Here is a 15,100-nt window from a genome sequence, read left to right on the forward strand (position 1 = left end):
TCACCCTTGATCATAACTTGAACCTTCTGAGATGTACATATGTATTGACTTAATTCCTTGAATAAAATTATTGTCAAAGTGCACAATTTCCAGAACTTTAAACAAAAAAGACCAATTCCATTCAAAACATGCCTTATTTTTTATGTTGTAAATATCCTATGGCATCCAATAAAGTTTTCTTTGATTAACAGAACAATAGAGCTGGAAGAGACATTGGATGACCTCTACTCCAACCCACCCTGCTCAAGATGAAGACCCTCCACCATAACTGGCTGTCCAATCTCTTCTTAAAAACCACCAGTGATGGTGCAGCCACAACATCTGGATACAAGGCATTCCACTGATTAATTGATTTGGAATTTCTGAAATAGGCTGAATTCAGATCCCCCATCAAATTCAAAACCACTAAAACCATTTCTGGGGTAGGACTCTCAGCCAAAAAGCAGATGAGACCACCACGTATATGAGGAACCATGGGGAATTTAGGGTAAAGGTTTGCCATTCAGTTTTTCTGTTCCAAGCAGTTGTAGTTGTAGTTTATTCAATTTGTATGCCGCCCTATTCTTGAGGGACTCAGGGCGGCTAACAACCAAGGGGGAAAGGGGATACAAATAGGAAAATAAAAACAAACAAATTAAAACGACAAACAAATTAAAATACACAACAGTCGCAACATTCAAGTGGGGCTGGAATTTCATCAGCCCCAGGCCTGCCGGAACAACCAGGTGTTCGTGGCTTTGCGGAAAGCTGAAAGGGTGGTGAGAGTCCGGATCTCAACGGGGAGATCGTTCCAGAGGGCCGGAGTAGCCACAGAGAAGGCCCTCCCCCTTGGAGTTGCCAGCCGACACTTTTGGTATCAGAACTATGATACCCTTATTTTGGTGGCAAAACATTTTGGTGGCATGAGGGCATCCCTTGTCTAGGGTGACCAGACAGGCACGCGTTTCAATAATATTGAAACAGGCACGCGTTTCAATAATTTTTCCCACATTCCATCGCGTATTGAAAAAGTACCGATTTTCCAAAAGAAAGAAAATCAATTTTAAAAAGGACGCTGTGAATTTTTTTTTCTAAAGTGTCGTTCCTGATGTGGCCTTTAGAGGGCAGTGTTTCCCTCCCTCCCCTTTTGCCCGTGCGCGCGCTGACGCGCGCCGTTTTTCTGCAGGGAGTGCGATGGTAAGGAGGAGGTTAGGTCCTGGGCCAAGCAGCTCAGCCATCGGAAGTTTGCCCCCCCCCCCTGCTTCTTTTGGGCGCTGTTCTTCTGCAGCCATGCCGTGCAAGCCGCTGTCAATCTGGTCTGGGTGAGCCGAGGGGAGGCAGGCGGGGATCCGGTTGGGAGAGGCTGGTGATGGGGGTGGTTTTTGAAAGGGTTGGGAGGCGTGGGGGAAGGCAATCGGGGGAAGGCTGCTTTGCAACTGCCAGCAAAGTCCCATCCCCCCCCCCCCGCTCTTGCCTTTCCTTCTGCTTGCTCCATCCCAGCGGAGGATGAGCCCGCCTCTTATTTGGACCTCCTGCATCCCCCCCCCCCAAACAGAGCACCCCATTTCAAGCAACGAGGGATGCCAAGCAGGGTAGGGTTGCAAACACCCCCCTCTCCCCAAGGCTATAGGCGAAAGCTGCTCTCCAGCGTCCCTCCCTGCCTTGCCTTCCCAGACCCAGAGCCATCTCTGTGGAGGTCCTTTTTGGCTTTAACGTGAAGCCTTGAGGTGGGAACAGGGCGCGGCCAGGCACCTCTGCCCCTGAATCAGGAACGCTGGAGAAGCGGGTGCAGATCGCTGGCTTTTTAAATCAACTTTTTGGAAGGAGGATGGGAGGACGGATGGGGCGAGTACTAAAGGCATCCCGGCTGAAATCACTTTTAAAAAAAGCCATTTTAATAAAATCCCACTTTTAAGGCGGTGAGCAGATCTAATGCTCCTTCCAACTCCCCACAACAGAGAAAGGGGGGGGGGAGAAAGTTAGGGAAGGAAAGGAAAGAAAGAGGGAAGGAAACAAGGAAGGAAGGAAAAGAAGGAAGGAAAGGAGGAAGGAAGAAAGGAAGGAAGGAAAGGAGGAAGGAAGGAAAGAAGGGAAAAAAAGAGTGACTGGCCTCATTTCATCCAAGCAGGTTTTCATGTCCAAAATGGGACTAGAAACTCCTGATTTCTTGTCTGGTGCCTGAACCACTAATGAAAAGAAGGACTAGGAGAGACATGATAGCAGTGTTTCAATATCTCAGGGGTTGCCACAAAGAAGAGGGAGTCAAACTATTCTTCAAGGTACGTGAGGTTAGAACAAGAAGCAATGGATGGAAACTAATCAAGGAGAGAAGTTGTGAATGTTCCAACACTGGAAGTTTTTAAAAAGATGTTGGATAACCCTTTTCTGAAATGGTGTAGGGTTTCCTTCCTAAGCAGGGGGTTGAACTAGAAGATCTCCAAGGTGCCTTCCAACTCTGTTATTCTATTCTAACATATACTGTTTTAAAGAAGCACAGAGGGAACAATCCTCCAGGCTTTAGTGACCATCACTAAGTGTTGTAGCTTATGATTCTTGATGAATGTATTCTATTTTATTTTTCTTTATGTACACTGAGAGCATATTCACCAAAGACAAATTCCTTGTGTGTTTAGGAGTTTAGCTTCTCTCTCTTGAAAATGTAAGCTACCATAAGGCAGTATAATGCAAGCTAGCCTTAGCTTTCAAACTGTTCATTTAGTGACCAAAGTTGCAATGCCATTGAAAAAAGGGACTGATGACCATTTTTCACACTTAGCGACCATTTTCACACTTAGCGACCATTGCAGCATCCTTATGGTCACGTGATCAAAATTTTGATGTTTGGCAACAGTTACAATTTATATTTGTAAATTGTAGTTATGTTGAAATAAAAAATATTACAATACTATTTTTGCGTTGTATGAAAATTTTTGTTGCTCCGTATAATTTTTTTAATCAAGCACCCCCTCCCCGGTCAAAGGTGTCCCTCTTTACCAATCTGAAAATCTGGTCACCTTACTGTAGCTGACACATCTAGAACTCAGTGTGTGTGCAGAATCACTTTAAGTAATCAGAACATGAATTCCGGCAAGGCTCATGTGCCTTGGCAAGCCTGCGCAGAATTATGACTGCAAAATCACAGCCTTGTGTTTATCCATAAGAAGGCTGGAAGGGGTGGAGTGAAATTTTATGCAGGGGGAGGGGGAGATGAAGGAAGGAGTTCTGGGAGTTGTTTGTGTGTAAAACTGAACTTATAGCACGTTGTCTTGGCAGAAGTTGGGTTATAAAGGAAGCCAGCTAAGCAGTAAAAAGCTTTCTAAAAATTTTCATTCAGGTCTCTCCCGTATAAAAAAACCCCAAACTCTGTGATTCTTTCTCTCTGCTCTTCAACCGCCCCGTCATTCATCAAGGTAAGTCACACATTTTGACACACTCTTTACTGTCCATAGTAAATTCAGTAAATTAAGTTATTAAAAGGGAGGGATATTGGAGGGCAGAGGCAGAGAGTTTAACTTCAGCACTAAATTGGGGGAGGAGGAAGGGAAAAAAGATCAACAAGCCTTTTCCCTCCAGCGTTTTTGCTTTGTTCGTTGAAAAAAAATGTGGGTTTGTGGAGGGAGGGGCTAAAGCAAGAGAAAGGTTTTTCAAAAGGTCGTCTGGGAGCTTTCCACTCTCAATGCTTGCTTCCAAAAATCGAAAGTTAGTGGAGACCTGCAGTCTCCTTAGTGCAAGCTGGTCTGGATAGAGGCCTAGCACACAAGCTAGCTTCAAAGGATCAGGATCAGAGGTGGTATTCAGCCAGTTCTGGAGAACCGGTAGCGGAAATTTTGATTAGTTCGGAAAACCAGCAAATAGGCTGGCCCTGCCCCCATTGCCTCCCAGCTGATCTTCTCTTGTTGTCCTGCACAGGAGAACGGAGCTGGAAAGCAGGTTAGTGGGGTGGGAACGGAATGGGGATTTTGCAGTAACCTTCCCCTGCCATGCCTACAAAGCCATGATCACGAAGCCATGCCACACCCACAGAGCCATGTCCACAGAACTGGTAGTAAAAAAATAATAATCCCACCACTGATCAGGATGTCTCATTTGCACCAAGCACATAGGCTTGTTTGGGAGCTCTTTGGCGTTGGAAGGGGATGCTTGTGCCCTAATCTAGCCAAGCTCTTCCCTCCTGCTTGGCTGCTTTTGGCTTCGCAAAGCTTTTGCTGGTGTCTACCTTCTTTTTGGACACAGCTGGGTGATGCACCTCCCAGACCTTCTGAAGGTTTGTGTGATCTCTTTATCAACCTACATGGATACCTAATGGCTGCACCTGAAAAAGCCAGATGCAGTTGAGTTAGATCAAGTGATGACTCAATTCATTATTGCTATGAGTTATGACTGTGATTCCAGGCACAGTTTGTGGCTGTAATTCAAGGACTACCTGCATACACACTTATTCCTGGCCATTCTTTTCATACTTCTATGATTTTCTTACACTGGTCCATGTGTCACTGTGAGCAGGATTTGTATAGTTTCAGGACTTTAGGAGACAGCAAGAGTGTTGCTTCCACCTTCTCCTTAGAGCAGTGATGCCAAAAGTGGGTGCGTGGGTGCGTGCACACGCTACAGCACACCCACTGCCCGCACCCATAGCATAATGCATGTGAGACCCATCTCACACACGTGCATCCCCCCATCCATGCACGCCTGACCTCCCCGTGCTCCCCTTCCCCTCCCCACACATGCACCCCACCCCCACTCACCCATTTTTTGCCTCTAGGTTGGTGCAGGAGGCCTTCTAGGCCCAAAACGGAGTGTGTGTGGGTGCACCAACCTGGAAGCCAAAATGGGATGCAGGGGGGAGGGAGGTGGGGCCCTCTGTGCCCCGTTTTGGCCTTGAAATCTCTCTTGCACCACCTGGAAGCAAAAATGGGGTGTGGGGTGCCATGCAAGGCCCCAAAAGGCAATGTGAGTGCGGGCATTTGCAGTGGAGCTGGGCTGGGGCAACGGAGGATTTGAGGGTCTGGCATATTAACTTATTATCAAACTATTTGGTGCTTTTGCAACTGAGCCATGTTAATAGCTCTATTGCAAATAGTCACTCTAATTGTTGAAATTAGCAGTCTAATTTAGCACTGGCTTTGATATCTGTCAGCAAAGAGGTAAGGAGGCTGACCACAAATGCTTCATTATGTAAGAAGGGTCAGTCTAGCTGGTAAGTTGTGGCTGAAGAATTGTGCAAGTGGGTCCCTTGCTAGAGCAGGGAAAGATAACGTGGCATTTAGCTTAAGTGTTGTCAAGATTGTCCAGGCAAAGTCCAAAGGTAGAAAGTTAATCATTAACATGTTAAAAAAACACATTAGAGGTGAAGAACTTAGCTAATTAAGTACCCCCTCTATGCTTATTATGGGATATTGTAGATCTTCAATAAATCAGGATCACATGATAAAATATAAGGAAATTCAGATGTATATTTATGGTTTTCTGTATAATAACAGTTTGTTGCATATCTGCAGGCACACTTGGTTTGGACTTGGATCCCAAATGTGCATTTTTACTTCTCTGCAGAAATAAAATAATAGATACTAGTTTCCTCTACTCAGCATGATATTATCGTCCAATTGTGCCAGGTAAAATGAACCCAATGATGGACTGGGCCAACACTTTCTAGGGGAAAAAATAGAATGGGCCAATAACTTTATATTTTATCAACAGATCTAATAATGGAAATAGCAGATAGGTTCCTATTAAAACACAAAGGATTTAATTTTGTACGAAACCAGACCACACCTGAAAAAATCGATTCACTAGAAAGTTTTGAAATCCAAGAAGATGATGTATTTCTAATCACCTATCCTAAATCTGGTAAGTTCAAGGATATCTCCCAAGGAACACTTAATCTTTTATCCAATGCTGTTATTTAATTCAGTATGTTGGTTGCTGCAACTGTGCAAGGCTATAATCAGGTGTTAATGTTTCGCATTTTACTAATTTCTAGCTAATTTCTCATACATGCATCAACTATTTTAGAAGAAACTGTTGCTTTTATGTTTTCTGAATCGTTTACTATTCTTCCTGATAAGAAAGATTTCTCCATGTAACATTCTCCATATAATAGTGGCTCTGGGTGAATTAATTTAATTATTTCTTATTTACAGGCACAGTGTGGACTCAGAACATTCTGAGCTTGATTTTTCATGAAGGTCATCGAGATGGAACTGAAAATATTACTCTGATTGACAGAATACCATCGCTAGAATATAATGTTTTCGAGAAAGATTTATCTAGTCTCCCATCACCTCGTGTCATTTGTTCCCATCTGCCCTACTATTTGGTACCCAAAGGATTACAAAATAAAAGAGCAAAGGTAAGACCTATTTTGCTACATTATGCAGTGGAATGGGGAGCTGTCGTTCTCCTATTTTCTTAGCTGTGTATCTGAATATTTTATTGGCAAATGGGCAAGGACAAAGAAACAGATGCCATTTTGATCCACAGTGTTTGGTGGATGATAAAATTTGAAGTGGGAGGAAAAAATACCTCAAACAAAACAGGTGTTAAAAATGGAATGTCATGCATGTATAGAGATAGTTAAACCTTATGTTTATTTTCCCCTAATGACATTTCCAAGTGGATTGTAATGATCTCTAATACATCCCGAGTATCCAGAAGATGCCACATTGACGAATATATATCCCCCACATTTATTATTTTAACAAATAACTCAAGGCAACGAACATATCCAAAACACTTCCTCCTCCTATTTTCCCTACAACAACAACCCTGTGAGGTGAGCTGGGCTGAGAGAGAGTGACTGCTCCAAGTTAACCCATCCAGTTCTCATGGCTAAGGTGGGACTTGAACTCACAGGGCTTTTTGCCCTTGTGCCTTAAGCACTAAACCAAACTGCCTCTCATCTCTTCACCAAATCTCTTCAGAGGAGACTGCTACTCTCAGTCACCTCCTTGATGAACGACTCTAACAGCTTTAATATGGAGCTGCTATTTACAATGGCCCTTGAAGATGATGAGATGCTTCAGGTAATGCAAAATTAGCCCCATGGGATTTTGTGTGTTCCCCAAGAACTGCATAGATAATACTTCCGCTTTGCAAACTGCATTGGCTACCAGTTTGCTTCCCATTCCATTTCAAGATGTAAATTATGACCTTTAAAGCCCTTCATGAGTTGGGAACAGGTTATTTGAAGGATATCCCCTCCCCTATCCACCCTAACAAGTCCAGCTGGAGAAGTATGTGGGGTCCTATCAACCAGGGAGTTTTGTTGGGTAGGTTCTAGGTAGAAAGTATTTTCTGCTATGGCCCCTACCCTATGGAAGGAACATCATTCTCCCCAAGGTGAGGCTAGCAACAGTCCTGTTGTCCTTCTGGGAAGTTCTCAAAACATTGGTTACCAATGAGCTTCAAGATCCCATGATAGAAGGGATTACATGACTGTATGACATTTAATTGTACGCTGGCGGTCTGTCTTTTTTCTTGTTTTTGTTTCATTTTTTTGACCTATCTATTATTTTTCTGCTACAGATTATTTATGTGTTTAGAAATCCAAAAGATGTCTTGGTTTCTATGTATCATTTTCACAAAGTTTCAGTCACATTAGAAACTCCAAAAGACTTTGATACATTCTTAGAGAAGTTTTTGGCTGGCAAAGGTAAGAAGATTTTGATTATGATGATGCTTGTCATTTGTTTGTCTTGGACAAGGAAGTATGAATATATTTCAATCCACTTCCCACATGGAGCAAAGAATCCACCTTCTCCCTGAAAATAAGATAAGAATCGTGATTTACTCATGCAGTAATTTGTATGAATCCTAGACAAACATGAATGTATGGAGAAGAATACAGGACTCCTAGGACAACTCATGATGTAAAAGTGACAGGGAAAGACAAGAGAAGGCAAGAAATACTGGGATTCATTTAATGTTCAGAAAAATGGAGAGAAGTTATTTGGGTGTGTGATTGAGTTGGGAATGGATGGACAGAATCTAAAATTAACAAAAATCAATATTCACTTTAAAATTTGAGAGTAATCCCATTTTTTTCAAATAGAATGCAATATTAAATATTCTCTAAAGTTGTAATCCCATAAGGAGCATTTAAGGGTTGGTAACAGAAGAGAGGAATAAGTCTGATATTTGATATTTAGTCTAGTGATTAAGGCAGCAGAATGGAAAGCAGGAGACTGTGAGTTCTAATCCTACTTTAGCCATGAAAGCCAGCTGGGTGACCCCATGCCAATTCCTCTCTCTCTCAACCAAACTCAACTCACAGGGTTCTTGTGGGACAATAGGAGGAGGAAGGTTGAATATGTTCACCACCGTGTGTTGTTTGTAAAAATAATAAAGAGGAAATACAAATAAATAAAAATAAGTAAATTTGCAGAAGTAGAAAAAATAGTCCAGATTAGCAAAAGCAAACAAAACAAAATAGGTATATCTTGAAAGAACTCCCCCACACCCCTTAGCAAGTGAGAGTGTGCAACCACATTTGTTATGGTTCCTATTTCTTGTCTCTCCACTACACATCCAGTATTATTAGGTTGTCCCCCACAATCATGCTTTGATCTGAAGGCCTCCAGGGTATTTTTATCCCACCACTGTTCATAAGGATAAATGGAAGAAATTCAAGCATTAAGAATATATCTTTAAAACAATCTGTCAATCTGTCATTTCTCTCCTATCAGTGGGCAATAGTTTGTGGCTAGACCATATAGAAGGCTGGTGCACTCATAAGGATGATTTCAATATTCTCTTCCTTTCTTATGAAGAAATGAAAAAGGTAAGTTGTATCCATGTCATGTAGTGCAATATGACTATTAAGCTTTAGAAATGATGGGATGTTTAGAATAACTTATTGCAGAAAGAAGTTACACAGGTGATTACAGAACCATTCTTGGTTATTTCTGTCAAATCCTGGAGGACTGGTGAGGATTTTGAAGAAAGGTAAGTGCCCCCTTTTCAACAAGAAAGAGGAGGATTCAGAAAATTAGACTTTTGCCACCTTGACATCAGATTAATAAACAGCCTATTAATAAATATTTATGTAGACATGGTAGAAATGACAGGAGTCAGCTTATATTTCTTGCAGACAGGTTAGTTAAAATTAAGTTGATCTTATTTTTGATAGAGTTACTGACTTAGTAGATGAGGGGAATCCAATAAGTAAAATGGGTTTCTAATTCAGCAAAAATTTGGCTCATTTAATAGTCTCCTGTTTTGGTTCAACAGAAATTGATTCAACTCAACTGCACCCATCATTTTCAAGAGAGGCCAGGGCATTTATTTAACCTAACTTGACAACTGGCCAGCCTCTAATAAAATTGCTAAGAATGTAAGAATCTGAATCTTAGAATAATTATGTCATATAAATATATTGAGAAAAATGTTACTCAACATTTTGCCTCTTGAAAACCTTTAGCAGCAATCCTAAGGAAGTGTTTTTGTGTCTAATCCATTGATAATGCTTGCCATGTCAATGTACAGTGTTCATTTTAAAAAAATACAAATCACTTAATCTCAGTATTTTTCTTAGTAAGAAAAGAAAGGAAGGTTGGGGGAGTGAGAGACAGCATTTGAGATTTGTATAAGAAAGTGATATTCTTTAGAATTCCCAAAATATGTTCACAAACGTTTCTGTCTTTTATCCATTATTGTGAATGAATTAATGTAAACCTATATCAAATTGCAGGATCTGAGAAGTTCAGTATTGAAAATATGCAACTTCCTAGGGAAAGAACTAAGTGAAAAGGATGTGGATGACGTGGCAGATAAAGCTACATTTGATAACATGAAAATGGATTCTAGAGCAAACTACAGATTCTTGCCTTCTGATCAGATCGATTTCAGCAAAGGGGACTTTCTTCGGAAAGGTAAATCAGTAGTAATTCATATTCCCGAGGCTATGCTTGTGGGATATGTCAGGCTTCATCTGAGACCAGGATTATTGCCTTCATGTGAAAGACACTTTGAAGTTTTATAGACATGTCCCAACATGTCTGATTGCATGTATCTGAAACAGCCCTAAATCTTTCTTAGCTGTACCAATCTTTTCATTCTGACAATTTTTTGGCATGGATATACTTTGCCTCTTTCTATGACCAATCTGATGCCTGCACAGACTAATGATCCTTAGGGAGTGGGATTGTTCTAGTTCACACTGGCCACTTTTGGGTGATGGAGACATAGCCTCTTCACTCTATATCCTGGGTACTGTCCTCCAGTCTTAGAACTGCCTCCTTTAAGCCTATGTGGACATAAACAATGCTCAAAGGACCATCAATCTTTTCCCATGGGGCCAGTTCCAACAGGGTAAATTCAAGATCATTTGAACCTCACTGGCAAACCATTTGTTCCATGACTACTCTTCTATCAAGTCTTCACTCTGTAACCCAGCTCTAGTTCAAATAGTAAGGAACCAACTTCCTCCCCAAAAACTATACTTACAGATTTCTAAGAATGGTTTGATGAACAAAGAGGTGACTAAGCAGTCATCTGTTAATGGAGAAATGAGCAATGTCCCAAGTTAATTATGTTTTGCAAACCATTAAATTGTTGACATTTTTTTAATCACTGCTTACCAGGCACTGTTGGGGACTGGAAGAATCTCATGACTGTTGCCCAGAGTGAAAGGTTTGACCGTGTATTTAAGGAGAGGATGGAAAAGCTGCCCTTCAAGTTCTGCTGGGATATTCAGGAGGATCCATGAGCCTATTTCCAGCTCACGAGAGGAAAATAACGTGTGATACACATATCTTCAAATGGATTGAATCAGAGATGACCTTCCAAGAATGGTCTTTATGTAACCCTGTAATATTTAATTTTCAACTCTTTAAGGATCACATTAATTTCTGTGCTATTGTGAAGTATAATAGAGCCTGCAGAAAACTGTTAATTTATGCCTTTTTGAATTTCTTATTGTCATTTTTATTTTGATTCCAATGAAGCCAAATGCACTAGAAATTTGATATTTGATGTCCAGCTGATGCCGTATAATAGGGCAAAACTCACTTAACAACTGTCTCGCTTAGCAACATAATTTTTGGCTCATTTGAAGTGATAAGTTGAGAACTACCTGTATAAACTGCAGATATTTTTCATGTGGACAGGAGTGCAAAGTCTGAACAGTTACCAAGGTTGTTGGAACAACTGAAACTTCACTTTCCATATCTCAGGAGCAAACATTCAGATATCCCTAAAACAACTTCCTGAACTTTTGAAGCCTGGATATTGGCCTCCAAATCACCTGCCTGTGCTACTACCATTTCTATGCTGTACAAAATCCCAGAAATATCATTAGCATATTTTCCCATTCTAAAGACAAGATCCTTCATGGAGATTTTAATTCTGAACTGCATGTTACTTAGAAGTCTTCTTCAAAATCATTGCATCAGAATTACTGATATTGCCTTTGTATATACAATGTTTAAAAAGAAATATTTTCCTTATAGCTCATATGAGGACTCAGAATTAACTTAAACATGCCCACTGTTGTTACCATTCACTGCTGGTATCAACAGTTGCTTGCAATTTGGTCTTTGATCATGTATATGCATCTGAATAATTTAATAATTACCCAAATAATTTAACAACCGGTTCTCTGCCCTAATGACTGGCTTAGTAGGCATGGCTGTGTGGTCATGTTACTGGGTGGGCATGGCCAACTCGACATCAATCACTTCGAAGGGGCCTTGCCTCGTGCGGCCGCTTGCCTCCAAAATTTTTATGCAAAATTGAATTATTTGAGAAACTCTGATTCCAAGTCACTTGGGTTTAAATCTGATTTAAACTAACCTAATCCACCTCCATGAATCAGGTATCAAAGATCTACAAATCTTTCTTCAGTTGTACCAATCGTTTCCCATTACTACAACCTATTAAAACTATACAGGTAGTCCTCAACTTACAACTACCATTAGGATCAGAACTTCTGTTGCTAAGTAAGGCAATCATTAAATGATATGTATCCAATTTTATGACATATTTTGTCACAGTTGTTAAACAAACTGCCGTGGTTGTTAAGTGAATCCAGTTTCCTAGGTAACTTTGCTTGTTGGAAGCCTGTTGAAGAGGTCGCAAATGGCAATAGCAATAGCAGTTAGACTTATATACTGCTTCATAGGGCTTTCAGCCCTCTCTAAGCGGTTTACAGAGTCAGCATATTTCCCCCAACAATCCAGGTCCTCATTTTACCCACCTCGGAAGGAGGGAAGGCTGAGTCAACCTTGAGCCAGTGAGATTTGAACAGCTGAACTGCTGAACTGCAATCAGCTGAAGTAGCCTGCAGTGCTGCACTCTAACCACTGCGCCACCTTGGCTCCAGGACACCGCAACCATCATAAACACATGCTGGTTGCCAAGTGCCTGAATTTTGTGCCCCACACAACCGCAGGGATTCTGCAATGCTCATAAGTGTGAAGACCAATTTTAAATCACATTTTTCAGCACCACTATAACAGTTGCTAAGCAGTTGCAACTGCTAAGCAAACGGTGTAAGCCAAGGATTATCTGTATTTACATAAACAGCAATCTCATTCCAGTGGTGGGTTGCAGATCCTGTCCAGAGCACCGGCTACCCTTCTGGTACAGTGCTCTGGAAGACACCCCCCCCCCGCCCGCCCAAGCTCCTTAAAGCCTGAGTTTTAAGCCTTTGGCGCTTCCGCGCATGTGTATGGCACGTACGGTGCCTGCATGACGCTTCCCCAAGCAGCTGGAGCATCTCAGAGGCTTGCGGAAGCATCACAGGCAAGTACGACACATGCACATGCTGTGCGCATATGCACACGGAGGCCATGTGGGTGACGCCGGGGCCGTTCCAACCGTACCAATTGGAACAGAATCCAGAACCCACCACTGCCCCATTTCCAGCGATTCCCCAAGCATATTTCCTGACTCATGTAACTTTTAAATAACCCTAAACCTGAGGTTAACTTTTGCACCTGCCTGTTTATAGTTACTTAACATTTACTTAACAAAAAACAGATTTTTCTTTTTATACTTTTTTGTAGATATGGGAATACCTTGGATATAAAGTCATTTTTTATAACCCCCTATTGTCCAATGAGTGCATTGATTAGCAAAATTAATAAGGGTTTATGAATAAATACAGTGGATTTCAAGAACTATTTCCATCTATGAAATATTAATTATTAGCTTGATTAAGAAATAAGTGCTATGAATTGCAAACACCTTACATACAGAGTACATTGTATAAATTTTGTATTTTCACATCAGCTGTATTTTCCAAAGATATCATGCAAATTATAAAGATTTTGTTTCACTGACAGGCTTCATCTGAGAAATGATTCCATACCACAAATTCACCTCTGTTTTTTGAACTTAATTGACCAAGATATAAAGATTATTGCAAATTTTGCAGGTTGTGTTTTTATTGCTCATCAGTTATTTACCTGGAAGAAAACTGTATCACCATAAAATGTGTTGTCCGGGACAGAAGAAAGGGCAGTCTGACCTTTGGGTTCCAAGCCAAAAAAACAATGACATTTGGACAGGAAATTCAAAATAAGAAAGTGGGGTGGGCAAAGCTATTGGTACATGGCCCATATCTTGCAGGATAAGACAAGGTTTAGGGATGCTTTGAATCCACTGTATGGGGATCAGATCAGAGATGGGTGGCTCCTGGTTCGGTCTGGATCAGCCAAACTGGTAGTGATGGCAGTGGGAGGCATATGGTTGCATTAAGTAGATAATGCAGCATCCTGAGAAATGCCCCTATAGAACTATTATTTTTGCAACTTCAAGCCCTTTTTATTCTAAAATGGAAATAATAGTGGATGAAGCTGCAGAAGCTGGAGAAAATGCAAGAAGTGAACAGCAATTTCAGCTTCTCCAAATTTCCCACCCCCTACTTATTCCTTTGTTAATAGAATTTGTTTCTACTAAATGATAAAGAAGTCTACTTATGTACTGGCACTCAAGCATGCAATTTAAAAACATCTAGTTGTGGGAAATATGGGACATAATATTAGGATTGCTTACGAACAACAGGTTTCTGGATGCTTTTCCTTTTAGACAAAGCTTCTGTCCCACAGGGAATCCTTTCTAAAACTTCTGTCCCACAGTGAATCCTTTCTTCTGACAAGGGCCAGGCGGGTAGGGGGCCTCCCGGACAATGCAAGACTGCAGCCTCATGTTCCAAAATAGCACAGGTGTGCAGTCTTGCATCCCAAAACATCCACCCTGCTATCAAAGTGGATCCTGGCACTGCACTGCAATGTAGAAATGGGAAATGGAGCGGCCAGCATGAGGGAAGGAGGAGGAGCAGCTCCTCCACTGCGCTTTTTGCCATTGCTGTGACATGGAGCTTACCACCACCGCCCAGTTCCCTCACTTTCCCCAAGCATTTCTTTGCCTACCTGATTTCCAGCTCTGTCATATTTCTCGCCATCATGTGCAGGAAAACAAAAGTTTGTGGGACTAAAAAAAAAAAATCATTCAATTCCAACTTTGCGAGGTCTTTTTCATGAGAAGTTGATATTGATTGAGTGAACCTTTTTTTTTTTAGTCGCACAAACTTTTGTTTCCCTGCACACAAAAGTGAGAAACATGCTGGACCTGAAATCAGGTAGGCAAAGAAATGCTTTGGCAAATCGAGGGCCTGGTGGTGGGTGGGACAAGCTCTTCTGCCCACAAAAACCTTGTCTTTGATGGCTGACACCGAAAGGCAGAGCAAGGGCTGCCTGGAAGAAGTCAGCTGGCCCAGGAGTAAGGAATACTCTTCCTCCCCATCCCTCCCTACTTGCCATACATTATTATTAGAACCATATAAGCCTGCCAGGAATGGGTTCCTACCAGCATTGGTACTGGTTCGCTTCATGCATGTGATAGACACGCATTGATTGTGCATGCACAGTTCACTGTAAATCGTTCTGCACATGTGCGAAGACCGTGAAAAGCTAATAAAAAACATGCCAGCAATTGCAGTGAAATCTGGGGAACCGGTTTGGGAGCTTGGCCAGCCTGGGTCGCTGCTGGTTCTGCGACCCAGACCAAATTATCACTACTGGTTCGCCTGAAACGATGCAAACTGGTAGAAACACACTTCTGAAGGCTGATAAATGTAACAAATATGATTAATAATATTTTATTTGTAGTAAAAGGAATG

At 41.5% G+C, this 15,100-nt stretch overlaps 1 protein-coding gene across 3 annotated transcripts; it reads left to right on the forward strand.

Annotated features, from left to right (window-relative positions):
- The first annotated feature begins 1,220 nt into the window (after positions 1–1,220).
- On the forward strand, positions 1,221–11,146 carry LOC148045136 (amine sulfotransferase-like). Of its 3 annotated transcripts, XM_087718598.1 has the most exons (9): positions 1,221–1,301; positions 2,108–2,258; positions 3,314–3,389; positions 5,677–5,826; positions 6,120–6,328; positions 7,504–7,630; positions 8,664–8,758; positions 9,668–9,848; positions 10,560–11,146. In XM_087718598.1, exons 4-9 carry the CDS (start codon positions 5,685–5,687, stop codon positions 10,682–10,684), a joined length of 879 nt encoding a protein of 292 aa, XP_087574724.1. In that variant the 5' UTR covers positions 1,221–1,301; positions 2,108–2,258; positions 3,314–3,389; positions 5,677–5,684; the 3' UTR covers positions 10,685–11,146. The 3 variants fall into 3 exon arrangements, with proteins under 3 accessions (XP_087574724.1, XP_087574726.1, XP_087574725.1); XM_087718600.1 differs by lacking the exon at positions 2,108–2,258 and having other exon boundaries at positions 1,283–1,301; XM_087718599.1 differs by lacking the exon at positions 1,221–1,301 and having other exon boundaries at positions 1,978–2,258.
- The last annotated feature ends 3,954 nt before the right edge of the window (positions 11,147–15,100 follow it).

Source organism: Thamnophis sirtalis, unplaced genomic scaffold (genome assembly GCF_051295495.1).
Source record: "Thamnophis sirtalis isolate CommonGarterSnake01/CBP01778 unplaced genomic scaffold, rThaSir2_p1.2 scaffold_6, whole genome shotgun sequence".
NCBI classification, from domain to species: Eukaryota; Metazoa; Chordata; class Lepidosauria; order Squamata; family Natricidae; genus Thamnophis; species Thamnophis sirtalis.